Source organism: Chamaea fasciata, unplaced genomic scaffold, assembly GCF_029207755.1.
Source record: "Chamaea fasciata isolate MVZ Bird 193981 ecotype frontalis unplaced genomic scaffold, bChaFas1.0.hap1 SCAF_10, whole genome shotgun sequence".
Taxonomy (NCBI): Eukaryota; Metazoa; Chordata; class Aves; order Passeriformes; family Sylviidae; genus Chamaea; species Chamaea fasciata.
In genome coordinates, this window is record NW_027094095.1 from 27,215,029 (window position 1) to 27,241,123 (window position 26,095).

Here is a 26,095-nt window from a genome sequence, read left to right on the forward strand (position 1 = left end):
ATGAAGAAAAGCTCTCTATTACAAAGCAGTTTTTGACATCATGAAGTTCTGTTACTCATTTTTTGCATAACTCAAAGAATTAGCTAAGTCTGTACCATTTTAGAAACCTGGCTGCAAAGGTTTTCTTTTTCACTCCTTAATGCTGTTGACCAAGCAGCATAAAGTTCCTCTTCTCCATCTAAAATCCCCTGTAGCTTTAGATCAGCCTTTTAAATGAAGTTTATATTACTGCAATTGTGTTATGTTAACTGGATTCCTTGGGGGCAGAATTAGGAAGCTAGAGGTACCAAAAGGCGGCCAGTCACTGAACATAGCACTGCTTTAATTTTGGTTTTGAAGGCCTTGTGTAAAGAAAAAAATTAAATTGTAATCTTCTAGGCAAAGGGTTTGGTGTTCTCAGACTCCCAGGGCAATCTCAGCTTTAGACAGACTCTCACATTCTGAGCGGCAATCTCAGCTTTAGACATTAAAATACTTGGGAGGGTTGTTCTTCCTTCATGAAGTCTGCTGAGTACCCCTTGCCAGCTCTTGCTTTGGGGTTCTTTCCCCAGCTGTAATAAGTGTGACAGCCAGAGGTGTTGTCAGCTTGGCAGGTATATCTTACCTTTCTTTTCTTTCCCAAAATACATATAATTCTTGCATACTGGAATTTTCACTATAATGAAAAACAAAACAAAAACAACAAGAGAAACAAATGATTTGTCAGAGTTGGAGCCACTGAGCAGAATTGATACCTGACTCAGCAGATCTGGCCTGCAAGAATTTGAGTGAATGCTTTGGTTTTGGAGCACAGATTTTTTTTTTTTAACTTTTACTTGGGTTTTGTGTTTTCAGCCCTGCTGCTTTGCCTAATCAGAAATAGGTTCAGTGCAGAACAATACACTTACTTTTGAAAATGCTCGCATGTGACACAGTGTGGCAGGTGGCATTGTGGAGGCTTTGCCTGTGTACAGCACATCCTGGTACAGTGTGGGATCCCTCTGGAAAGCAGCAGAGAGAGGAGGCTGCGAACAGCTGAGCACAGTTCGTGGCAGCTGGGTTAAAGAGATGGATTTTTGAGCATTTCAGGATGCATGAGGATGGGATAAAGGGCCTTGACTACATCTTCCCTCTTAGGATAGAAAAAACTGCAGATAGTCACAAGGCTGGTTTTGTCCTTTTCCCATATGTCCAATTCATCTGAGGTCAGCTTCAACTCTTACCTCCTTGGAACAGGAAATCCATGGCTTCCTGCTCTGCAGAGCACCGAGAGCGCTGCCTGTCAGCTCTCGTTAGGCAGAAAAGGGTAAGAATGCAATTAGCCCGGTGGATAAAAGGCAGGGAAAAGTCTCTTAACTATGAAAAATCAACACTTGAGGAAGCAAACCACATGTGGAGAATAAATGCTGGGAAAAGCCCCAACTGTTTGGAACAAATGCCTTTATTACTTAAATAAACAGCAGCATAATTTGTTGGAGTGACAGTGTGAGCTGTTCTGTACCCTGTATCTGTAAGAAGAATTCGTTGCTAACTTGAAAGCAGATGGCTTTGTATGGCCCTGGGTGGATTTTCTGGGAAATGTTAGTTATATGCTGTGATACAGGAACAGAAACATCCTAATAATGCTGCAGCAGGCTAAAAGGAACATGGGATAGTATAAAACAAGTACACAATATGCTGTGTCTGTATCCCATATTTCAGGTAGATTAAAAGCAGTCATGGATTTTTAATTTTTTTTTTTTTTTTAACAGTACATGTCCTCTGGGAGAACAGGCATCTCAGAGTTCATTCAGATCAAAACACAGATGCCAGTAGGCTCCTGGCCAGGCACTGTTGCGAATTCTTAGGTTTGAAAAATACTTCCCTTCCTGCTTTAGAGACAAAACCCCCTTTTATTCCTTGTGTTTTGATTACTCATTTTTTGAAACAAAATGACTGCAAGCTACTTAGAAGAATTCTAATGGTTTTTTTCTCTCCTTTTATATAAAGGCACAATACCAGCACATAGCAGTGAGCACTTCAGGAATGTCAGTATTTCCATAGAGTCTAAATCAAATAAATAAAGGTGAGAGTAAAGAACATTTTGTTACCTTTTAAGATACAATTGAAACCTCCAGAACGCCTCGTGCCTCACTCAATGCAGATCACAAGTGAGGTGATGCCTGGAGAACCACTGTTCTTGGAGCTTGTGCTTCGGAAGATCTGCTTACACCTTTTGTTCTCTGCCATGCTGCTGTTTGATTAGTGTGTCTGTTCTTTGAGTTTATTATATCACAACTAAGTCTAGCCTGTTTAGGGCAGTGACAGTAGTTGCAGAGCTGAGCAGGTCTCACATGGAATACACTGCAGAGTGCAGCTCGGCCTTGGACATGGCCTCATGCTGAGGTTTGCAAGAGTTTCTTTGAAATCTAAGAGCTGAAGGTAGCCAAGCCTGTCCCTGACCACTGCAGGGGCTTTTTGCTGCTGGGCGGGGCAGAAGGTTGTGTCCTGCACAGGGTGCTCTGTGCCAGGCCCATGGCAAAGCACCATTGTGGCACACACTGTCTGTCACAGCTATCCCAGCAGCTGTTTGCCCAAGGACCTGGTTCTCTGCCATCCGTGTGATCTGAAGAAATAATCATACCAAAGTTTAAACTGAGTCTTCAGCTTCAGTTTTTAAAGCTGGAAATGTTTCTTCATGCAGGCTGCAGCCACCACTCCAGCCCGGCAGCAGGGAACATGCAAGAGTACAAAGACTCGGGTTTGACTGGAAATGTCTCCCTCAGCTCATTCTGTGCTGTGAGTGTTGCAGTGGAAATTCTTTGCTCTGAAAGCTCCAGAAAGCTGCAGTGAACAGAAACATGGCTGTTGAGTCCGTGTACCATGGCAGGGCATAGCCTTTGGCTTAGTGGCGTGTCAGTTTCAGATAGATTTGACTCCAGCTCTGGTTTTCCTGAGGATATGTGTGGATGATGGAAATGCAGCACTGGGCCTGGAGAAGGGAGATTGTGAGTCTGGGATATGTTGATGTAGAAGAGTAAGATGTGAAAGCTTGGAGAAAAAAAAGCCTGTGCAAGTGATTTGTAGCACAGTGTGAGGGTGCGTTACTTTTGCACATGGGAGATCTGGTGTCTGACTCTTGTGTCTGTTTCCCCATGAAAGGAGGCACAATGCCCCTCTTTTTATAATGCCCTGTGCTTCCTCTAGACACTACTCAAAAACAAATTACTATACTTCAGCAAAAACACAGATAAAAATGCACTTTTGGGGAAGGGTGAATGCTGGTCACTTCCTCTCCCTTGTGGACTGCTCTGGCATCCACAGTGAGTGAGGTAATCCCCCTACTCCTCCTCCCTGAAAAAACTGTGCACACTTTGTTGTATCGACTCAGGGTACTGTAATACAGAAAGGGCAGCAGGCAAATGTGTCCTGGATCTCTGAGTCATCAGGAAAAAGGAGCCAGCTTTGTTTTGTTTTTATTTTGGTTTCAGTAAAAACACACTTCCCACTCTAACTTTTGAAACCTCCACGTGGCACACAGGGGGATCAGTTCCAGTTGATATAAGCCTGGATGAAGAGAGGGAGGAAATAACTTAATTGCTTTAGACTTTAGTTCAGCTGGAGTGGAGAGGAAAGAATCAGTGTCCCTTCTTTGGAATTCAGCAAGGAGGTCGTGTTATTGGTGAGGACAGATCTTCTGCAAGTTTTGTGGAGGTACTGTATGGAGCACTGCAGGGCACTCACAGGTGGCTTTATATTTAATATAGTAACTGCTGTCAGGGACAAAAAGCTGTGTTGCTCTCTTGGGAGTATTGCTGGACTTGGAGCATAATGTTATCAACAGTCTGTTCCTGTTCTTTCACCAAGAACAGGGAGATAAGAAATGTGATGCTTCTGGGCTGAATGTCTGTGTCTGTGAGTGTGTGTATGTGGTGGAAAGTTCTGGTGTTAGTGCTGTAATGCAGGGCATAGAAATAAAGAAAAATTGAGTGGATGGGGTGTCACAGTAAATTCGGGGACTTTGCCTGTAGTACTTTTTAATTTCAGCCTATTGATCCCTGGTCCCTGAAGATCAGCTGATGTATTGAAAAAGAGGGAGACTTAAAGGGGAAGAAGACAAAATGCAGGAAAAACTGCTGGTCTATCTGTTCCTAGCTAATTTGAACCAGACCCCCAGAGAATGGGAGGACATTCCCACCTGGAATTCAGCTTTGGGTTGAATGCAGCTGAGCTCAAAGATCTAGTAAGGGTGCAGCTCCAGTGCCCTGCAATGAAATGCAGAAGCACACACACTGTCTCTGCTTCTCTTCTGCCAATTCCTGCATGCTGGCTTTTGGCTTCACTCACAGATCCTGCAAACTCTGTTGATAAAAGTAATGGGAGATTGTTTATTTCCCAAGTCTTTATGTTCAGGCCATAGCTGCTTCCTCTTTCCTACTCACATTTTCCCATATGGTGACTTTGGAAAATTCCTCTCCGATTTCGTTGGGAAGTGCAGGAAGCTCTCACTGGTAGAGGGTTGCCTGTTACTCTCTCCAATTCTGCTGCTCACATCTGGAAAGGATCTGGCTTGGAAAGGGGAGACTTGCTCTGAGCTCAGTGCATATTACTGACATGGCATGAGCTGAGAGAGCCTGTGGGGGCAAGAGAAATGTTCTTCTCCATTCATCTGATTTCTGACAGCAAAGGTGAGTTTTTGTTTTTGTTTTTGTTTTTGTTTTTTTGTTTAAGCTGGCTTTTCAGACAACCTGCAGCAGCAGCCTGCCTTTCAGCTGCAGCTTTTAGCAAGGATACTCAGTGTAACAAACTCAGTTAACCTGTTGATTTTGAAGGAGAATCCTCTCCTTCAGTGGATGTTTTTCCATCTGTGTGTGTGTGTCCTGTGAGAATGTGTGTGGAGAATAATAGATAACAGAGATGAGATCTTTTGAAAGTGATTGTGTGGGGGCAGTGTAATCACTGAGAAGCATTCAGTAACTCCTGAAACTTCAGTTTACCTCTTGAGACTGTGCCTTTTGCAGCACTCTCATGCTGTGAGGCACCAAAGTGCAGGTATCAGTTGTTTCTGGATTCAGAAAGATGCAGCCACAGAAACCCCTGAGCTGGTTTCAGTGTCACTCCACTTTGGGTAGTGGGACCTGCTCCAAAGACCACCTACAGCAAGGGAAGAGGACTGACTCTTTGTAGTGGGTTTTGAGCTACTCCTGTAGAAGCTTTCTTAACAAGGCTTTGAATCAGGCCCATGGGAATGAGTTGAAGTGAAGTGAGTTACCTCAGCCTGCCTTTGAAGTAAAAATGCCTGGTTTTACTGCCTGTGCTCCAGATGTACACAGATGTTCCTCGGTCCAAAGTGTCTCCCTGTGCTAGAGCAGCATTCCCTCCAAAGACATTGTAGCAGACACTTGCATATTGATAAGGGGGTGAGATTGTCTCAAAACCTTAGTGTGCAATAGATAGAATATTTCATGTTTGTTTTCTAACATCTTTTCAGCAACAGATGTGGAAAAGGCAGCGTGTTGCAAATGTAGGGAGCCCAAGACCTACCATGATGTAACTGTGCTGTGGGAACAGTGTTGATACTGGTACAGCAGAGTTGATTGAGAGGCAAGGTTTTCTGTCTATGGTTTCTTTGGCAATTACCTATAAGGACAAACTGTTATACAGGAAAAACAATTTCTTAGAGATCTGAAATACTTTCTGAGAATATTTTCTCTAAGATTTTTGAAATATTTTCTGAGATTAGGTCACCAAATACTAAGGATTTTACTAATCCATTGTTGGCATACTCACATGGCCAATTTTGGTCTCAATGTTAATATCTGCCCTACAAGGAAAGTTCTATAAAAGAGATGAATTTCATTATATTCAGCTATTACAGATATGGAAGCTGTAAAATAGTGGAACAGGGGAAAGAGGGATCAAGCAAACAATGATAAATGCTTAAAATCGTCCACCCAGCATGTCTATGGCAATGACAGGACTAAAGCAAAACCAGCATCCATGTTTTGGGATGCTCTGCTCTGTAGTCCCACTTGCTCCCATTTCTTTAAGTACAAGTCAGTATTTCAAAAACTTACTTTAGACTTTCATGCCTATCACTGAGAGCAGCATGTCTCCAATGCTTGCCAAGCACCCAAACTCTCTGTGAGAGCTCCTGGTGCAAAGCTGCAAAGATTTGTGAATGGATGTAAATGGAGATACGCAGTTCTGACAGCTGCCACTCTGCCTCTGAGGGGTTCTCGTTTCTGAGGCAAAGAAGGAATCTGGGCTATCAGAGGTGAAGAGAGTGTTTATTTCATAAGGTCATGAATCCATTGTGCCTTTTCACCTTAAAAGATCACCCCAAGTCTTTCTCATCGCTGTCAAATCCTTCTATGAGGAATAGCTGAGAGGATAAATGACAGGCATAACCAGCCCTGAGTGCAAACCTTTCTGTATGAAATCTGAGAAGGGCAGCAACTGGGGCCGAGGGGGCTGGGTTAGGGCCAGCTGGCGGCTCCAGTAGATACTCAACTTCTGTTTGGATTATTTTAACCTGCTGCCAGAAAGATAAAAGCTGAACGTTAGCCAAGTGTCTTAGGTTCAGATCAGCACTGTCCAAAATCCATAGGAAGCCCATTCTGTTTTCAGTAGCTGCAAGGTTTTGTTATTGCTCGATGCACGCGTAGCAGCCCCTCGGAGAGTCACTCTTGACCAGCCTCTCTGTTTAAATAACGAGAAGATTTTCTTCCTATGCAAAACTGTGAGGAACGGTGCGACAGACAACCACATTGAACTAACATTGCATAACCTCTTCCCTACATCTGCGGGATCATCTGGCGTTTCTCAAAATGAAAAAGGCAATAAATAACTCGGGGAGTCGGGGCCCGTGCGGGGGACGCTGCCGGGCCGCCGGCTGTACCCGGGACACACCGCTTGGGCGGCGCAGCGCCCGGAGCGCCTTGAGGGCACGCGAAAGCGCCCCGGGACAGCGGGCGGGCGGCGGCGGGGCCGGCCCCGGCCGGGCCGGGGTTGCGGGGCTCGGCCGGGCCCCGCCGGCGCTGCCCCGCGGCGCTGACCCGCTGTCCGGCCCGCAGGGGCGATGCCCGCCGGCGGCCGGGCGCTGCTGGCGCTGCTGGGGCTCCCGGCGCTGCTGGCCCTGGGCTGCGCCGCCGACAGCGACTTCGCCGAGGGCGGCCCGGAGCGGCGGCGGCCCGGGCCCGGCCCCGCCTGCCCCCGCGACTGCGGCTGCACCCAGGAGGGCGTCGTGGACTGCGGCGGCATCGACCTCAAGGAGTTCCCGCTGCTGCTGCCCGAGCTGACCAACCACCTCTCCCTGCAGGTAAGGGCGAGATCCGTCTCCTCCCCCGCGGCCTCATGCCGCCCCTGAGCCCCGGCGCCTCCCCTCAGCCCCTCCTCGGCTCCGGGCGGCAGCAGCGGGTGCAGCAGGCGCGGCTCCTGAGCTCGACGAGTGCACCTGGTTATCGGCATCCTCCACCCTCGCATCCAGGGAGGGCAAAAAGAGCTCCACATTCTCTCACAGCCCCATGAGAAGAATTTTTGTCAAAATTAACAATTTGTTGGCAACTAGAACCGCCCATTAATGGTCAGCATGTTAGTCACAGTATAACCAGTGCAAGTGAGCCTAGTTTGATGCTCTCTGTCCGTGACCAGTGGCTTTTAAAACAACCCACGAATAACAGAAGCCATAAGCTCGGAACTCCACCATGCCAACCTTGCAGCAAAAGCTTTGCTGCAGCTACAAGGTTTGGCTGTGGCAGATGGACTGTGGGCCTTGCCAGGCCTAGTCACACCCTTTGTGTGCTGCTGGTGCACAAGCTGGATATTCCTGGAGATAAGCAGAAGTCAGGCTTTCAAATGCGCCTGGGGGGTTGCATGTTTTGGGTTTGAGATCTGAGTTTGGCTCATTATGAGATAAGTCTTGACAAGGATCTGACATGGTGGGTTGACTTCCAGATTTTACTGAAGTTCACAGTCTGGGTTTACTGGGATCCTTCTTGGATTACTTTGTTGATGATTAATACTCTCCACTTTCTTAGAATAACCAAATAGAAGAAATCTTTCCAGAAGAGCTTGCTCGTCTTTATAGACTGGAAACTCTCAATTTGCAAAACAACAGGCTGACTTCAAAAGGTGAGCCACGGGGTGGACAGAGCCTGTGCCTCCAGAACACCAGCTGATACAATGAGGCCAGTGAGTGCTGATAAGGAAAGCCAGGGTGATGGATTGCCTTGGTTGGAGTGGGTTGCTGTGAGCCTCACTCCTCTGGCCACCACACAGAGCATGGAGACACTTTATCATCCGAAACACAAGAGTCAGTGTGGAAGAATGCAGCCCTGCTGAAGCAGTGGAGGAGAACCTGGCAGCAGCTCGTGTGCTGTGGCGTGAGATCTCCTCATCCAGGAAACTCCCTCTGGTCCCACAGGCACTTCCATGCAATGCACTTGAGAACCAGAAACGTCCACATGCTGAATGATTTCCTCCTGAATGACCTTGTTTAGTTCAGTCTGGTCACTCAGGGCAGTTTGGTCCAGTTTTGTCCTTGTCAAATTTGGTATGAATTTACATACATATTGCAAATAAGGACATTTCTATCCTTCTCAGATCATTTTGATTTTTGTAGACAGGTTTTGCTTGCTCAGTCTTATGCTTATTAGAGAAACTTAACACGGGGTTAGTGAGGGAAGCAAAAGAAACGGAGGAACTGGAGTAAAAAGTAAGAGAGGAGGATATGGGATACAAAAGGTGTAATTATTATTAATTTATGTGTCACCCAGTTGATCTGAATGCTCTTTTTTATCTTCATTGAAATGATAGAGAACAAAATTTATTGAGGATGTGGGCACATTATACATGGGCCCTAAGGCACAGCAATCTTACATAGCACAAGGAAAGCCGTGCTTAATCTATCCAGACTTTGACATTATTATCTTTAGGCCTTCATGTCTTCTTTCACAAGCTTCAGTGCAGCCCTGAGTTTCCAACATGTTTTGACATGGGAAATAGCTTCACCTTTGACTCATGGTTATCTAAGTGTCAGGTGAAAGTGTTACTTGCAGTCCTTCCACTGTGACAGCAATTGTGCTTGTGTGATCAGCTGGATGTGAAGTGACTCAGCTGAAAATTAATTATTATTGGGGGAGTATAAGCTGATCCTGAGTTGGATCAGCTCTCTCAGCTGGTTACTGTTTGGTTATCTATTGTGGAGAGGCAGAGCAAGAGAAAGGTTGTGACATGCAGGTACCAGGGTTATTTTGGCAATACAGTCATGCATCAGGCTGATCTGATCATTAAGCAACCTCTGATTATATCCTTGCAAGAAAAAAGACTTGCTGAATCTTATGCAGATTACAGGGGAAGGTTCTCAGATAGTGTGGTTGCTGCAAGCACTGATAATCAGCCAGAGAGCAGATCCACACAGCTCTGTACCTGACACCTGCCAATGGGCTTGGACACAAGCCTTGTCTGATCAGGATTTTAAATAGTCCTCCATTGCTCTTAACGAGTGTGTATTGTTTGATTTGGTTTGTGGGTTTAGGTTTTTTTCCAATTAAAAAAAAAGACATCAATAGATCTGAATCAGATTGTTTCAGTGGCTATAAAAAGTGTTTCAATCTCATGTGGAAGATACTGAGAGGGACAGCTGCCCTCTGGTACTTTCACTCAGAAAGGCAGTAAATGTCACTGATCAGTTATTCCTGTTTTTAAGGGTTGCCAGAGGAAGCTTTTGAGCATCTGGAGAACCTGAATTACCTATACCTGGCAAACAATAAGGTAAGAGGCTCTGAAGCCTTTCAGAGCTCTTTTCCAATTGTGTTCTGAAAATTAAATGAGCAAGTTGTCAATTCTTTTAAAATGTACACACTACATAAGTAAAACTGTGCTAAAGTGATATCCTAACACAGGTTCATTCAAGGTCAAAGCAGTGTGTGAGAAGTTTAGAGGCTACGCATGCAGGGATATTTTGAACACTTGTTTATTTGTGTCACAGTGAAACCGTTCCAGTCATTAATTTATTCTCTTAGCTGTGGTGGTAGGAGCTGAACTTCTTTTGATGGAGAAGAGCCCAGGTGCTTTCCTATTATGACCCAGGTTGGATGTATTGACAAAAGCACATCTTTCCTGTCAAAGCTAGGAAATTAAATAGCTTCTCACCTACCCTTGCATCTGGGTGGTTCCTTTTATGCCTTCCTTTATCCCCAGTGATTGCCCACAAATATTTGCTACAGAAGAAATTGGGATCCACAGAAAAATATAAGTTAAAACATCAAGCAGAGCTTCTTTGTCTACAAAAATCCTGCCCTTCCATCCCTCTCTCTCTCTGCATGTCTGTATATGTATTTTATTATCCTCTTAAAATCTGGGACCATTTGATGTTCTGATTAAATACATGTGGCTACATTCAGGTTTCAGTCAGGCCAAGACACATCCAAAATCACTCCATACATTTCTGTATGGAGTGATTGAGAATAGAACCCATTCCTTAGTACAGTAACATTGTGTTCTTTTCTCTCTTTCAAGCACTATTTCCATGTAACAATCTTGGCAGTTAATAACTCCATAAAAAGAAACAAGCCAGACTGTGACTAATATTCCAGAACCTTGCACTCTGATTTTCCCTGTGTAACAAAACAAAAGTGTTTGGTTTTTCTGGCTTTGCTGCAGAGAGAAAAGAATCCCAAAAGAAATTGCAAACATCAGCGAATGTCACAAGTAGTTATAGTGAGGAGCTGTGGACCCACAAAAATAACACATTTCTGTATAAATCACAAGCCAGGACAAACCAGATTGGCTTCAAACTGCATCTCCTCTGCAGCAGGAAACACTGTGGATCAAGTTACTGTGGTGTCTGGAGGAGAGCAGGGATTTGCTGGTAGTTTGCTCCTTGTTTTATGGATTATCTTAATGCTCCTCTATCTTCCACTGGGATCCTATCAGATGTAGGTAAATCATCTTTCATTAAACTGGCATAGTTGGTCAGAGAAAAGAAATATAGGAGACTAAAAGCCTTTTGTGGCCTGTGAGTAACAAATACTTAAAGAGTGGATGCTTTAGTTTCCTTTTTAATTTTTCACCCCACTCTCATGCTTTGTATCTCTCAAACCGAGTGCACACTAAACCTTGTTAATGAGAGAAACTGGTGCCCCAAATGATAGATCAGATCCTGAGCTATCATTATTATTGACTATAAGCAGGTGATTTTGGGGACAGAAGGTTTACATTTCCCCATATCCTCAAAGTGGTATGGGATTCACCCCGATCCAGCACTTCTGTTTTTATTGAAGTAAAACTCGTAAGGATTTTTGCATTAACTTTCTGAATTCATTTGTTAACAGTGGAGAAACACTCTGCCATATGGAAAGGAAGGTGCAGCAGTAAAGTTGAATGAAAATTGCAGTAGGGGAAATGGCAGATTGCTTCTTGTTAGGCAATAAATTAGACAAAGTTATTCAAGTCAACTTTATTTTTGCTAACACTTGAAACAATCCAGCATGAGTCCTTCAAGGAGGTAATCAGTGAAAATCAGTCTCATGACCAAGTGCTGAAATGCCAAAGCAAAATCCTGAGCAAGTGAAAACTCTTTTTGGATTAAACTTCTCTTTTTCTTTCCTCTTTCTTGTGGTTCTGATGTCTCTGATTATTTCACATGTCTGAGCCCATGCCCTTTGCTTTGTGCAAAAGTTATGACCTAACTGACTGGACAAAAGCTTTAATGTACCACTGTGTATGAAAATGATTAAGTCTTGTTTCCTGTGTCTGAACTGTCAGTATTACATCATGGCAGAGACTTATTTCTTTCTGAGGCACTGTCAGACCTTCTTAGTCAGAGATGAGTGCTTTTATCCAGCTCCCTGAAATCTTATCTCCCAGATCAGGAGGTGAGAGATTACCACCAAAGCCAAGAGCAACTGCAGGAATATGAGGAATGGCTCATTCCAGTGCTCACAAACCATCTGGAAATGCTGATAGGAGTGTGATTTGTGGGAAAGAGCTTTTTTGTGTTTGTGACCATTTAATGTTCAAGACAGGCTAAGGATGGAGTGTTTGGGACAGCTGAAAATGAAAAACAGTAAATAATGCATTCAGATTTTTTTAAAAGACTGTTTTATGAGTCCAGTAAATTGTAAGTTCATGGATGGAGTTCATCAATGCACTCTTGACACACCAGTAGAGAGGGGTGTAGACACCCTTTAGATAAATACATGGTTTAGGGCTTGGGTTAGGCAGTTCTCCAATAAAGTGTCTCTTCTTTCACACAGTGTTAATATTTTAAATATTTTTGGTTTTACACTATTATTCATAACCCACTGCAGTTCTATGGTAATAAAAGTTTGAAAAATATGGTTTCTCGTTATGTGAGTCTTGCTGTGCTTTGTAGGCTGCAAGGATCAGGTTCTGTTTCACACAACAGAGCTGTGAGGAAGATTACAGATTCCATGAACTTCAAGCTAGAAGGCAGATCTCTTCCACTGCTCCAGTTTCCCATCCTGATCTCAAAGAATTCAGTATCTCCTTAGGAAAGAGCCCTTTGGAGTGCACATAAAACATGAGTGGCCTCATCAGTACTGCAGTGAACACCTGGAACCAGGGTGGCTGCACCTGCCCACTGCAATTCAGTGTCTTCTCTACTCAAGGATCATCTCTTACACCACTGTGCTAAGATTGTTTCCCAAAGGCTTTATCTTGATGCATAAAGCTGCTGGGTTTCTGCTTCCCAGCAAACTGTCCTCCATCCAGCCTGGATTGTCACCTGTATTCTTGGTTTGTAGGTGAACGACTTTGTTATTTACAGCCACTCAGTGAAGCTGGCTATTGTATTACCTGGATGCGCTCTAAAACTGAGCTTTTTTGATCATTGCTTTTCACTCCACCAGTTTGTTCAGATGCAGGCATTGTTAGCTTTTAAAATCACTGACAAAAAAAGCAACAAGAGCAACACATTCAATCCCATACCTGTTGTCAGCTACAAAGTTTTGAGGACAGGGCCTTTCTGTATTTCCTGATGCATCACTTGTTTATTGAACAAAGTATTGCTGTAACACTTTGCTTTGAAGTGCCATTCAATATCCCATCATTTGGCTCAGAAGTCTCTTTGGGAGCCTGAATCCCCCTTGCAGAGATCATCACCAATGGATGCAGTGGAGCAGATGTGTGAAGTGACACCTCCCCTCCACACTACGCTTTCATTAGAGAATAAGCAGTAGGTCACTGTGAGGGGGGTTGGAGGTTTTCTGGCACAGCAGACTGAGGAATTAGGAACAATAACAAGCAAAGTGTTTGCTCTCTGAACAACAATTTCTTGATTTCTTCCACCAAAAAGAGACAGGGCCCTTCCAACCAAAACAAACATTTTCATATCTTAGAGCAAAAGTCTGTCTCCTTCCTGGAGAGATTAGTGAGTGAGGACAATTTGTTTTTGTTCATGCAATCTACGCTCAGTTTAATTTACCTTTGCCTGTTTAGGGAAGATAAATTTGCAAGTGTTTTGCTGCTGCTCTAATACTTGGTTAAAACATTTGCTGCATTTCATTGGAACTCCCCTGTATATTTCTTTTACAGCTAACAGTGGCTCCAAAATTCCTACCAAATACCTTGATCAGTGCAGATTTTGCAGCAAATTATCTCACTAAGATATATGGGCTCACATTTGGACAGAAACCAAACTTGAGGTAAGGGACTGGGAAGTAAAACAATACTGGTGTTCTGCCACTGCTTGGATGCAGTTGGTGGGTGATAAGAAACTATCTGGCTAAACTATATTATTGCCTACTTGTGTTTTTGGTAAGAAACTGTTTGTTATTCTCAGCATGAAGGATCAAACAAACACATTCCAAGGGCTTTTGCTAACTGCCAAACACTTCTGCAAATATAAAATGAAATTGTCCCCATTTTATTTGTGTGTTTGAGTTGAAAATAACAATTTAGTTTCTCAAAATGGACATTAGCTGTTTAGAAATTTCTAGTTTTATCATAGTCTGTTCATTTTTAGAAGTAAAATCAGGTGGACAGTACAGCACTCAGTGCAGTAGAACTCAGTTGTATTCAAGGTAAGCACTTCAGCACCTTCAGAAAGGGTTCATACTCCAGATCTGCTGCCAAAGGTCTCTGCTAGGTTCAGGCTGTGATTTTCTGATCTGGATTGACAGCAGCACATCCATGTCAAACTCAGACGGACACAGACCACCTCCTGTGAGCTGCAGGCTTTCCTAAAGGGGTTTTGAGTAATCTGCAGCATCCACACCCTGCACCATCCAGATCCTGCAAAGACATCCCAGACTGCTGGGAGCAATTGATGGAGCCGGGTTTGGAAGGAGTTAATTACACCTGACCCAGCTGAGCCCCTACAGCCCAGCCTTGTGATGAACTGAAGAACTCTCCATTCCTACTGAATTCATTGAAAGCTGGAGCTGCTCTGCACTTCCTGGGCCTTTGGTCTCTTAGGCTCTTGGAAGCTGAAAGGGCCGAGTCACTCACAGATTCTGGCAATATCTCATGATGAAAGAAGCTAGATTTATACATGTTTTCTTCCATAATCTCAGGTGGAGATGCTGCTGTGCTTTGATTCCATATTAAAGTTATTGACTTTCCTGAAGTGATTTTCACACTCTTCTATACCCACATGAATTTTAATCAGACTAAGAGCTGATTGATTTCCAAGGTTACTCATACAAAATCCCAACACAGTTGTTTCAGTTGGGTTTTTTTGCCCCCAGCAGAGTTCATGATCTCAGACTGATTATTTGGAGAGTAAGTTTTTCAGAAAGGCAAATATTTGTGAGTTAAAAGTACAGCTGACCATGCAGGGTAAACAATACTTCCAGTGTAGCTCTGAACTCCCTGGAGTGTGTGATCACACAATTGTATTTCCATACTGAGCCTTTCCTTCCTTCCAGAAGGATGTTGCCAAGTTCTCTGAAACTGGTAGAGAATCCAGGAACAAGCTGAAAAAGCTCACTTTGACACTTTTGCAGTTTTAACCTCTCTCTACAAATTTAGCTGCCTGCCGCATCTGGGGGTAAACCCAGGAAAGGAAGAGGTAATCAAAGTCACTAAAAGCCTATGATTTCTTTTGTTAAAAAGAAGTAAAATGAATTATTTTAGCTGTTATGCCAGTGAAAAAAGAAGGAATAACTTCATAGAGGTACATTGCTTTGTACAGAATTGAAACCTGTGTAAGGATGAATCAGTTTCTGAAAATCTGTTTGGAGAAACTACTTTGTGAGTATTAAAGGTTGAAAGTAAGAAGGGCAAAGGAAAAGTAAAAAACTCTGTCTCCCAATCCCAATGGCTCATTAAAAACCAAAGCACAGCAAAGAGAACAGTCTGCCAGACTGAGTAAATCTGTTGTCTTTCTGTCAGTATTCTATTCTGAATTCCAGGAGTAGGAGAAAAACTGTTTCCTGGGGTATTTCCAGCCTTCATGGGAGCAGAAAGAATGGAGGTTTCAGAGATGGTCCTTCCTTATGAGACCTCCAGGCTGGTCTTGTAAGCCCAAGCAGCCCAGACTCAATTCCAAATAAAAGTTAGAACTGGGGCCAGATCTGTTAAACAGAGATGAATTCTAACCCTCTGAGAGAGGCCCCCACACTGACATTCCGTGTTTCTAAGTACTGCACAGTTCCAGGCTTCCACTCAGTTTCTTGTAAAGAAGTTAAGGCCACTTGTGAAATTTGTATTTGTGTGCAGATCTGAATTTTGAATCGACCTAACCTTCAGAGAATATTGGGTCTGATCATTTGGTTTGCGTCTGTATCCCTTGCTGAATTTAAGGGCACATTTTAAAAACAATTCTAATTAGCTCAAGGAAAGAAAAAAAGATTGAGATTAAGTTTTAAACTAAGCTTTCTCTCAGTAAACAAAAACACCAGATCTCCCTATCTGTTGAACTTCATCTTTCCCTTCCTTCCAACAGATCTGTGTATCTTCATAACAACAAACTTTCAGATGCTGGGTTACCTGATAATATGTTCAATGGCTCTAATAATGTGGAGATACTCATCATGTCCAGCAATTTCTTGAAGTATGTTCCAAAGAATCTCCCTCCAGCACTATATAAATTACACTTACAGGTAATGACAACGAAGTTTTTTAATCCTTTAGGATTGTGACAAAGTACTGTGTGTGTGTGGGTTTCACTCCACACAGCCAAGACATCCCAGTGCGGCTGGAAACATCCCCAGGCCCACATTAAGCCTTGCCCGCTGTATTCTCAACAGTAGCCGTCCCCATCTCCTTCCTTTTTTTTGTCCATAAGCAATGGTGTGTTTTTGCAAATCACCAGAATGCTCACAGGGGGCAGAAATGCCTTTCTGTGTTTGCGGGGGGGTGTATTGCAAATCCGTGTGTGGTTGCATTGTTGGTATCCTCCCTGCACACAAGGATATTAATACATATTGGAACAGGAAGTGCACCATTCCATGGCCATGTCTCCATGACTTCCCAGATAAGTTTGCCACTAATGCCACTTGTCCTGACAGCTGCTTGCCCACTGTACTGGCTCTTCTCACTCATTTCATACACACCACTGCTTCCCAGCATCAGTGGCTGCTGCTTGCTACTGAACTGGCAGTTCAGTTTGGATCAGGCACTCTCTACTGCTACAACTCCTCCAGCAATAGTACAATAGCAGAGTTGTGCTGTTAACTACTCTCCAGCATTTTTAATTCCATGTCATCTGATTCTGATAAAAACGCTTCATCATGTCTGAGCTGGGGATCTGAGCCTTAGCAGTGGGAGAGCCACAGCAGTGGGGAGTCCTGGGTCTGCTTGCTCTGAGTGTTGACAGCTCCTTGGACGTGCAGAGACTGGAGTCTGTTATCAGCCCTGGACTCTGTGCTGCCTCCCAGCTCTCTTTTCCCTTGAAGGTTTCACCAGAATTCCTGTTAAAGTCTTCTAGAGAACAGGCTTCTCCAGCTTGAAGAAAAGTAAATACAACCAGTCTTTTAAATTGCTGGAATTTCTGTCCAAAGTATGAACTTACTTATCCCCTGCATTTTTTCGACATTTACAGATAATCATTATCTCCCCAAGGGGTCTCACACTTTGAGGATTACACTTTGAACTCATCTCCTTCCCTCCTGTCCTCAGCTGTGTTAAGGACAGAGGAGAGGAGCAGAGAAATGAGTGTTTTATTTGCAAGTGCACCATCTGTCAGTAGTAACATTTACCTTGAGATTTTGACTGGAAAAAACAGGACAGTGACAAATGAGAGGCAGTCAAAAGTGGACCAAAAATATCTGACAGGTGTACTTTATATGTGATTTTTTCATTTACTATTTATTGAGACACTCAGACAAATTGGTCTGTGTTGGTGTCTACTTTATATTAGTTGACAAATGAATCTGGTGCGGTCTGTCCATCACATTATAATGCCCCCTAAATATTTTATGTCAAGCCCTTCTGAAGTTTAATTGCCCGTGTTAGTTGAACAGAACCCAAATGTTGTGTTGATTCATGCCAAACACTGTGCTTTGTGCTTCTGGTGACTCTAGAGCAACAAGCTGGAGAAGATTCCCAAAGGAGCCTTCAGCGAACTTGCCGGTCTGCGGGAGCTGTATCTGCAGAATAACTACTTGTCTAACGAGGGAATGGACAACGAAACTTTCTGGTGAGACTGAGATGTGCACTCTGTACCTCTGTGTCTGTCTGCCCCCTCTGGGACAGTCGTCCTTACTGAACAAAGGACACAGTACAAAGTGAAGTTAGTAAAAGCTGGATGATGTTATGCATTTCACTGCAAAGTCTGAGGTGCAGATGCTGCCATTCAAGAGCAAAGGTCTGGGTGAGTGGTTGCAGAATAGTTTCATACAAAAGACAGAATACTGAACATCAGACTGCACCACTCCCTGCCTGCCACAGACCTAGTCACACCAGGTACTAAGTCCCTTCTGGGAAAAGCCACCCAGAGCAACACTGAAAGCTACTCTCTGTTCTTCCAAAACAATCAAAAGTGAGGTTACCTGGGACGTTCCAGTTTCTAGGGCACTTCACATTACAAGTGGGCATTAAAGCCAGACCTTCATCTTCACTGGAGCCACATGTGTGTTTCTGTGAAGGTGGCTTGAAAGCAGCCACAGACACACAGCTGTGAATTCCCCTGGTTCAGCTGTACCCCAGTGCAGGTGGTTGCTGGAGCAGGCGGGGATGCAGTGGTGCTGCTCAAGAGCCAGATGGCTGCAAAAGCTTTGCTACCAACTGGTGCAGCAAAAATAGCCTTTGGCTGTCCTAGATTAACCTGGGACTTAGCACTTCAAAAATTTAACATTTTTTTCCTCTGCTTGCACTAAATGCTGCCCGTGTTCTACCTGAAAATCCAGACCACACAATTGGTCCTGCCCACAATTTAGTTCTGTAAACCGTCCTGATCTCCAGACATGAAAATGTACCTTTCCTTTTCCATTTTCCATTGCCAGAAACCTCCCTTAGTAATTTACTATATCTGTGTTGAGTCCACCTCCAGGTCATGTTGGACTTATAATTTCTGTTAAGATATTCCCATCCTGGGGAAACCTTGCAAATGGCAGCAGTGAAGTGTTTTACCTAAAGATTGTATTTGTTCATTCAGAGCATGTTTGGATAGCTGGATTAGCAGTGTAGTAACCAGTAAGTAATGTCTGTAACACATTAGTTCTCGTGTTTCCTGAGAACTTTCTAGTCATCTGCAATGGGTTATATAGTGTTAAGTAGATTAAAACTCTAATTTGAACTGAGAAACTGACTTGAAATACAAGGGAATACAAGGTTCCTCAGTTCTGGCATATAATGCCATTGATCCACATCCAGTTGGTATAAGTGGCTGGTCTGAGGATTTAATTTAGCTTCAACTGAGACCGTGGAATCCAGATTCAGTAGCTTACACAAAGCAGCTCTAGCCCTGACTCACTTCCATAATACTGGAGGGTCAGAAGTTCACTACCTTAGCCTAAGAGACTGAGGCTTTTCATAAAAGTAACATTTCATCATCTAGAAAGCGACCTGCCTTTAAGTTTCAGTATATATTTTCAGAGAGACAGGAATTATTCATGCTCAGGTTTTTTTTCTGTGAAACCAAGAGCTAAACTCTGTGTTCTGCTGGTGCTCCAATGGCATCTTCCTTGTGCTGTTTGTTCACTGAAATTGCTCATATGTTGCTGGCTGGGACCGCAAAACTGATCTCAGGCCTCAGCTCAGTGGCAATTTGGGTGTCTGTGGACTCTGGCATGTTCTCTTGTTGGTGTGGCTGGGGAGAGGTGGCAGTGCCAGGTCCTAATCCCTAATGGCAAAATGGGAGCTCCCTGTCTTGGTGTCCACATCACTCATATCACGAGTCAGAAGAGGGCAGTCAGTTGTGGGAGCTGTGCTGGGTAAAAAGGCTGTAAAGCAAAGATTGTAAAATCTTTGAGGAAGCTGGTTATTGTTTCGCCTTGCAAATCAAAGTGTTTTCTTTCCTGCTTTCCCAAGGAAATTGTCTAGTCTTGAATATCTGGATTTGTCCAGCAATAACCTCTCACAGATCCCAAGTGGTTTACCTCGAAACATCGTCCTCCTCCATCTGGAGAAGAATGCAATTAAAGTGATTGACAGAGATGTCTTGACCCAAATTAAGAACCTGGAGTACCTTCTGCTCCACAATAACAAATTAAAAGCCCGAGGTATTCACCCCTCAGCCTTCCAGGGCTTAAAGAAGCTGCACACTGTCCACCTGTACAACAACATGCTGGAGAGGATCCCCAGCGGGCTGCCCCGGCGAGTGAAGACGCTTATGATCCTTCATAACCAGATCTCGGAGATTACCAGGAATGACTTTGCTACCACTTACTTCCTTGAGGAGCTGAACCTGAGCTACAACAAGCTCACAAGTCCCCAGATCCATCGGGAGGCCTTTCGTAAACTGCGGCAACTCAAGTCACTGGATCTTTCTGGAAACAATCTCCACACGGTGCCTTACGGCTTTCCAAAGAACTTGCAGGTTCTGAAGCTGAAGGAGAATGAGATAAGCATCATCCCAAAAGGGACTTTGTCTGGGATGACAAAACTGAGGGAACTGTATTTAAGCAACAATAAACTGAAAGTAAATTCAATTTATTCAAGAGCATGGAGAGAACTCAGCAGTCTTCAGGTAGAAACATCACCTTCTCTAATTGTTTTAGTGATGCTGATGTCCTTGTCTGTCTGCCTAAATCAAATTATGTAGCACCAATGCTAAATGTGCTTGGTCCTCATGTTTTGGGGTTGCATTTTAAGTGCTACACACTCTGTTCCTAGAGTAGAAATGATGTGCTATTGTGCCAGAGGTGGGTACCTTCTGCTGCTGGCCAGTCCAGCTTTGTTTCTGAACGCTGACAGTGCCCTATATATTTTCAGAAAAACATCAGTGAGTGTTGTCATTAAAACTGAAATTAGGCCTTTCAAATAGCTCGTCTCCCAAAAGATTTAAAATCAGCTCTGAGTGGAGACAGCAGGAGGAAGGAATGCATAAACAAAAACACTCTTAATTCTCAAAGCCCCCACATCAGCTTATAGTCAGACAAGCCAAGCTGTAGGATTTAGCAGCTCAGCTGGCTAAGGCACCTGGGGAGCAGCTCAGAGGTCTGGATTCAATCAGCAGTCTTCTCATTTGCTTAATTGTTGGAGAAAGTTAAACACAAACCATAAGGCAGGCAGGAACAACCACATTTATGCTGAGCAAAATGACCTTTCAGAATTGTTACGCTGGCTGAAGGATTTGTCTGCATTTCCTTTTAGGCAACGGCCCCTTTTCCTGCAGTGGAAGGTATTGCCTGTGTCATATGGCAGCCACGGAGGGGGCATATGGTCAGGTCACTGCACAGGCAAAGTGTGCACATCTCAGAGCAGATCAGGGATAAGGACATGGAGCATATGTCACACTGGCCCCCAGTGTGTTTTCAGACAATCCTGATGTTAATCTATAGGAACGTTTCCCTTTCTGTTGTGTCTGGGAATAACCAATAGCTTGTTTCTCGGTTAATGTCAATCAGCAATGCAGCAACAGTGTCTGCAGAGCTGTTTGCATCAGATTTGGTCCCTGGCTTTAATAATACCTTTTGCATTTGTTTGGTGCCTCACTGATACGTGTGTGAGTGTGTGTGCAAATATATTTAACATGCAAAGCAGTCTGGAAGGAAGATGCTGTTGAAAATTACAGACTGCTGGCGCTGGTTTTCTGCAGTACCTTAGTAAAATGTAGGTTGTTTTATTTTCCACCAAAAATGGTCATGGGCCCTGTTGGGCAGCTGGAGTTGTTGGTTTGAATGATGAGCTTTCCTTCTCAAAGGTCCTGATTCACAATTATGTGGAACTTTTGTTCTACTCTCACTCCCTTGCAGCTGGTGTAAAGCCAGAGGTGTTGCTGACTCAACCATTGGCCACAGCAAACCCCACTCCCATTAAGCAGGGTTCAGATAATAGCACAGACTTAAAGTTCTGCCGGACTAATGGGGCATTTATGGCTGTTGGTTTTCTTTGGAACAGTGTTACTTCTTGTTGGTTGTTTCCAGCTGAATCTTTTTTATCATGAAGTGCTTAACTGTGCAGTTGGTTTCTGAGTTGTTGCACTGGAGTGAATTTGGCAAATAACCATCCATAAAGATCTTGATCATGCATATGCTTAGTAAATGCTTCAGTCCACACTGTTTCCATGGAAATCACTGGAGACTGCAACTGCAAAGCGAGACATTTACATAATGGACTTGGCAGTACTGGGTTAACAGTTGGAGTCAATGATCTTCAAGCTTTTTTCCAACCTAAACAATTCAATAGTTCTATGATAATTGTTTTCCAGACTGGCATTATGTGAGGAATAAAAACACGGGAATGAGGACAATTGTTTGCAGAAGTGTGGCTTTGAGTAGTGGGTAAATAGTGAGTGTCAGGTTGGTGCTATGAAAATATTACAATACAGGATAACAAAACATTTCTACTGACCCATTCTCTTGCATAAAATTAATCTGAGAAACGACCATGACCTTTAGTCCTGCTGTCTTCATACATTCTCCATGTTAGAATATTTCCAGATGGTTTTATGTGGAACTGCATCTATCACCATCCTTAGCCAGCTAAGTGTTTGCAGTAGCAAATGCCAAGGAATTCTCCTGCATATCTGAAACCCAGCCTGTTTTTAATTTACTTAAAGCAGACATGGGCTAATGCCTGGGGACAGAGATAAAGAAATGTTGGAACTCTGAAACAAACCAGCATGACCTATCATGCGAAATCAGGATGCTCAATAGGAGTGTAAGAGAGTAGAATTTTCTTGGCCACACTTACCTTAATGCAAATTAGAGGTAGATTAAATTAGTTTATTCTATAATAAATATAATTTAAAACTTAATTCTCTTTCTGGTGTGTTTCTAATATTTAAATTCAGTTATTTGACCCCTTGTTGTCTCTTCCTTGCAGTCCCTAGACATGGCTGGCAACCAACTGACATCTATCCCACCAGGCCTGCCAGAATCTCTGGAGTATCTGTATCTCCAGAACAACAAGATCACAACAGTTTCTGAGAATGCTTTTGAATCCACACCCAAAATAAAGGGGATTTACCTCAGGTAAGGTCAAGTTTCCACTTCAACACACAAGATTTTTTCCTTCTTCATTCACTTTATAATTGCTTACTTTTTAGAAAGTGTTTAATATTCTTACTTTCTGAACAAGCATCTCTGGTTTATAGTAATATGTAACAAAACTATATTCATCTGCTCAGAAAAGACATGAATACACACAAAAAGCTCTTTTTAGAGAGCTTGTCTTTTCTATGCTTATTAGAATGGACTGGGCATGCCAGTAATTCTGGGCAATTAATGTTTAACATGATGTCATATTCCAATATTCAGCTGTGAGTCAAGAGTTTACAGTCCCCTTGTAGAAGTACAGTTTTGCCTGTGTCTGTTGGCGCTGGATTTTGACAAAATCCCCCTCCAGTGAGGTGTGTGTGACTAATCCTGGAGTTGTCTGCATTTCCTTGATAGCTCTGTCAGAAACAAGTGACAAGTTACAACTGTGACAGTTACGTAACTCAGTTTAGGGGCTTTGCTGTTTTTTTTTCCCACTCTGTCAGTTGGATGAGGACTTTGTTTATATAGATGACAGATACTGACCTTCTTTTACAAGTAATGTAAACTCACAGTAACAACTGATTCAAGCACCAACTTAACTGATTCAAGATTTATACCACAAGAAGTGAATCAGTCCCCATAATATATTCAGTTTTAATCTGGTGGAATATTATTGAAAATATTAATTAGAAGTAATTTATGAATCCCTACAGAATATTTGATTAAGCTTATCCAATGGATGTGTTCAAAAAGCCTAGGCTGCACAAGACTAAATATGGTCTTATTTTGTCTGTATGCACCTAAAGTGCCCCATATTTCTGAACAGTTCTGGAGCATACCTTTATGGATGAATGATTCCATACCAAGCAAATAAAATTACAAAGTCTGGTGTAAATTAGAGCAGTCTGTCTATTCAGCTGCTCACATTTATGAGATTTTTAGTGAATGCTTGGATGTGAACCAGAAACCACATACCACATTCTATATTTCTGTATAAAGAAAAAAGGAATTTGCAAAACAGTTTCACTAACATAATCAGGAGGCAACTCCACCCCGGCTCAGTCGTATTTTTAATGGGAGGCCATTAATCACTGCAGTGCTGTGAAACAATAATATACATATGGAATATTACACAGAATACAATTTTAAGCATGTTCAAAGTAACGGACCAGTATATGTGACAGGTTCTTAGACTGCAGATTAGTTTATTTATGTTCCTGGAAATGCAAATAACAGCTGAAAAATTATGCTTTGTGTTTAAAGGGTTACTTTGTTTTGAGTTTTGTAGATGAAGAATTAAACTGTCAAGGAATGACACAGAATTTTATGAAAAATTGGTTATAGTTTAATATGTGGGCTGTGAAGCAGATGCCTTTCCTCTCTGGGAAGGGGAAAGGAGAATAGCAAGAGAAAGAATTTGTGGGGGAGGAATTCCAATAATATAATTCTTTTTCTTCCCCCATCCAGAGGAGTCAGCACTTCTAGCATGCTGTTGTCAGTGTAAACTTGGAGTAACTTGGGTCAGTGTAGAGTAGCTGCAGAATGGTTTCCTCTTAGTCTCCTCATTTCTGTGTTGTATGTAAAAATGGGTTTATTTTAACAGAGGTGCATTTTGGTTTGTTTAAGGTTTAATAAGATTGCAGTTGGAGCACTGAAAGAAAGTACCTTCCAAAATCTGAAGCACTTACAGGTACTGGATATTGAAGGGAACCTTGAATTCAGCAACAGTTCAAAGAATAAGGATGACTCAGAAGAGGAAATGGAAGATGAGGAAGAGGAAGAGGAAGAAGAACTGAGATAAAATGTGAACTCACATAATCCCATCATGTGGGAGGTAATAACTGTAGTTGAGTTGAATCATGACCCCAGTTCTCAGACTCTTGTGTAAATAATTCCAATTCACACACGTGATTGAAGCATAACGAGTGTCTGAACCCTGAGCTTAAAGACTTCCACTAAAACATGGCAAATCAAAAAGGGTTGAAAATACAGTATTCTGTAAAATGAAACAGTATATATCTGTTTTATCTCAGTTCTTAATGGACTGTTCTTATTGGCTTCTGTTTCTAGCCACAGCAGACACAGTAGTTAAAGATGCAGGTCCTTGTTCACCAATTCCAATAATAAAAAATGCAAAGGTATTTCATGATATTTTTAAGCAAATACTTCAAAAGGAAAACAAAGAACAAACTGAAGCTTGCTTGTGCAGAAGACATGAGGTGAAAATCGATTTAAAAATTAGACAAATTAAAGTAAGATTAGACCCATTGGTGTCTGTTAAATGTCATTAGATTACAAATTCTGTCTCAAGCAGTATTTAAATCACTGACCACTCAGAGAGGAAAAATAATGCTATACTTAGTGTATTTCTTATGGAAAAAAAATAGTGTCTCTACTTGAATCTCTTTTCAACTGCAGAAAAAAGATACAGAGACAATGATATTTAAAGAATATGCATTTTTTCCATAAGAATAGTGATCTATTTACTGCATCTCTTAAGCATCTTGTGTTCAAAGATGATGAAGTTCAGGACTGCTCTTTGCTTCCAGAGATCTAAACCCTTAAGTGTGGGGAAGAAAATAGTTTTGTCCCTAATCAACTTTTTGTCACTGAGAATGACACAAGGAATTGCTAGGAATAGTGCTAATAAGCTTAAAAGATGATGGGGCTTGAAAAGGCCAGAAGGTACTCAGGAAGTCAAACATCAGCCCTCGTGGCTGGGCTATATGAAAACTTTGTTAAACAAGAAATAATTTGCATCTACAGACTTAGGGTACAGTCAAAATTAATGCAGCTCTGGTTTAGTTTTGGGGCAGGTGTGCCATGTCAACAGGTACTATGTGTGTCCTACTCTGAAATCTGTATTCCATTATGTAACTTATTTTATGCTTCTGTTTTGCAGGAAAACATACGGAAAAACACATCTATGTCTATGTGTATATATCTATATAGATACACAGAGAACACTTAGCAAAACGTGCAATGAATTACGCAGAAACTGTCATGGCACTGGGCCAGGCTCATGGAATACAGTGTGTTTCAGTGCCTTATTCAGGGAGAGACCCTGAATGCCTTTCCAAAGCTTCCAAATCATCTTATACAAGACCCAGGATCATAAGGGATTGCTCTGGAACTCACAAAAGCTGGCTTTTGTTTCTTCTGTTCCTCTTCCCTCACTGTTTCCATCTGTAATAACAACATGGGACTGTTTTGAACACAGGCCTTCAAATGCCATTTTTGTCGCTGCATTTTAAGTGAACCATGTTTATGCCTCTTTTCTTTTCCTCCACCCAAAAGAAGCTGTTGTTGGCCGGGGTAGGTGGATATTTGCAGTAGTTTCATGTGCAGAGCAGTGTATGAGGAATTTTGGTCATCAAGCAGCAGTAATAATTCTGGATGCAATTATTTCTCTGTTATAACAATGTGTATATTTGGATGAGAAAAACAAAATAAGGCTGGATCCCGTAATATTTTATCTCTACTGCCAAAACCTGCAGTATATTCCTATTTTAGAAAGGTTTTAAGATAAAACAATTGCTCTTGTGAATATATATATATAAAAATCTGTATGTCTGCCTTTGAAA

At 42.5% G+C, this 26,095-nt stretch overlaps 1 protein-coding gene across 3 annotated transcripts; it reads left to right on the forward strand.

Annotated features, from left to right (window-relative positions):
• Positions 1-3,506: 3,506 nt before the first annotated feature.
• PODN (podocan) lies at positions 3,507-26,095 on the forward strand. Of its 3 annotated transcripts, none has more exons than XM_066192838.1 (11): positions 3,507-4,646; positions 7,035-7,279; positions 7,998-8,091; positions 9,668-9,732; positions 13,519-13,628; positions 15,872-16,028; positions 17,451-17,566; positions 19,399-20,056; positions 22,357-22,505; positions 24,138-24,345; positions 25,414-26,095. In XM_066192838.1, exons 1-10 carry the CDS (start codon positions 4,610-4,612, stop codon positions 24,310-24,312), a joined length of 1,806 nt encoding a protein of 601 aa, XP_066048935.1. In that variant the 5' UTR covers positions 3,507-4,609; the 3' UTR covers positions 24,313-24,345; positions 25,414-26,095. The 3 variants fall into 3 exon arrangements, with proteins under 3 accessions (XP_066048935.1, XP_066048936.1, XP_066048937.1); XM_066192839.1 differs by having other exon boundaries at positions 3,507-3,672; XM_066192840.1 differs by lacking the exons at positions 3,507-4,646; positions 7,035-7,279 and adding an exon at positions 7,703-7,898.

What these genes read in the sequence shown, in the direction of transcription:
- PODN (XM_066192838.1), top strand. Translation starts at nt 4,610, where the DNA reads ATGTTCTTCTCCATTCATCTGATTTCTGACAGCAAAG. An exon ending in TCTGATTTCTGACAGCAAAG is followed by an intron (nt 4,647 to 7,034) that starts GTGAGTTTTTGT and finishes TCCGGCCCGCAG; the next exon opens with GGGCGATGCCCGCCGGCGGC. An exon ending in TATATAAATTACACTTACAG is followed by an intron (nt 16,029 to 17,450) that starts GTAATGACAACG and finishes TGGTGACTCTAG; the next exon opens with AGCAACAAGCTGGAGAAGAT.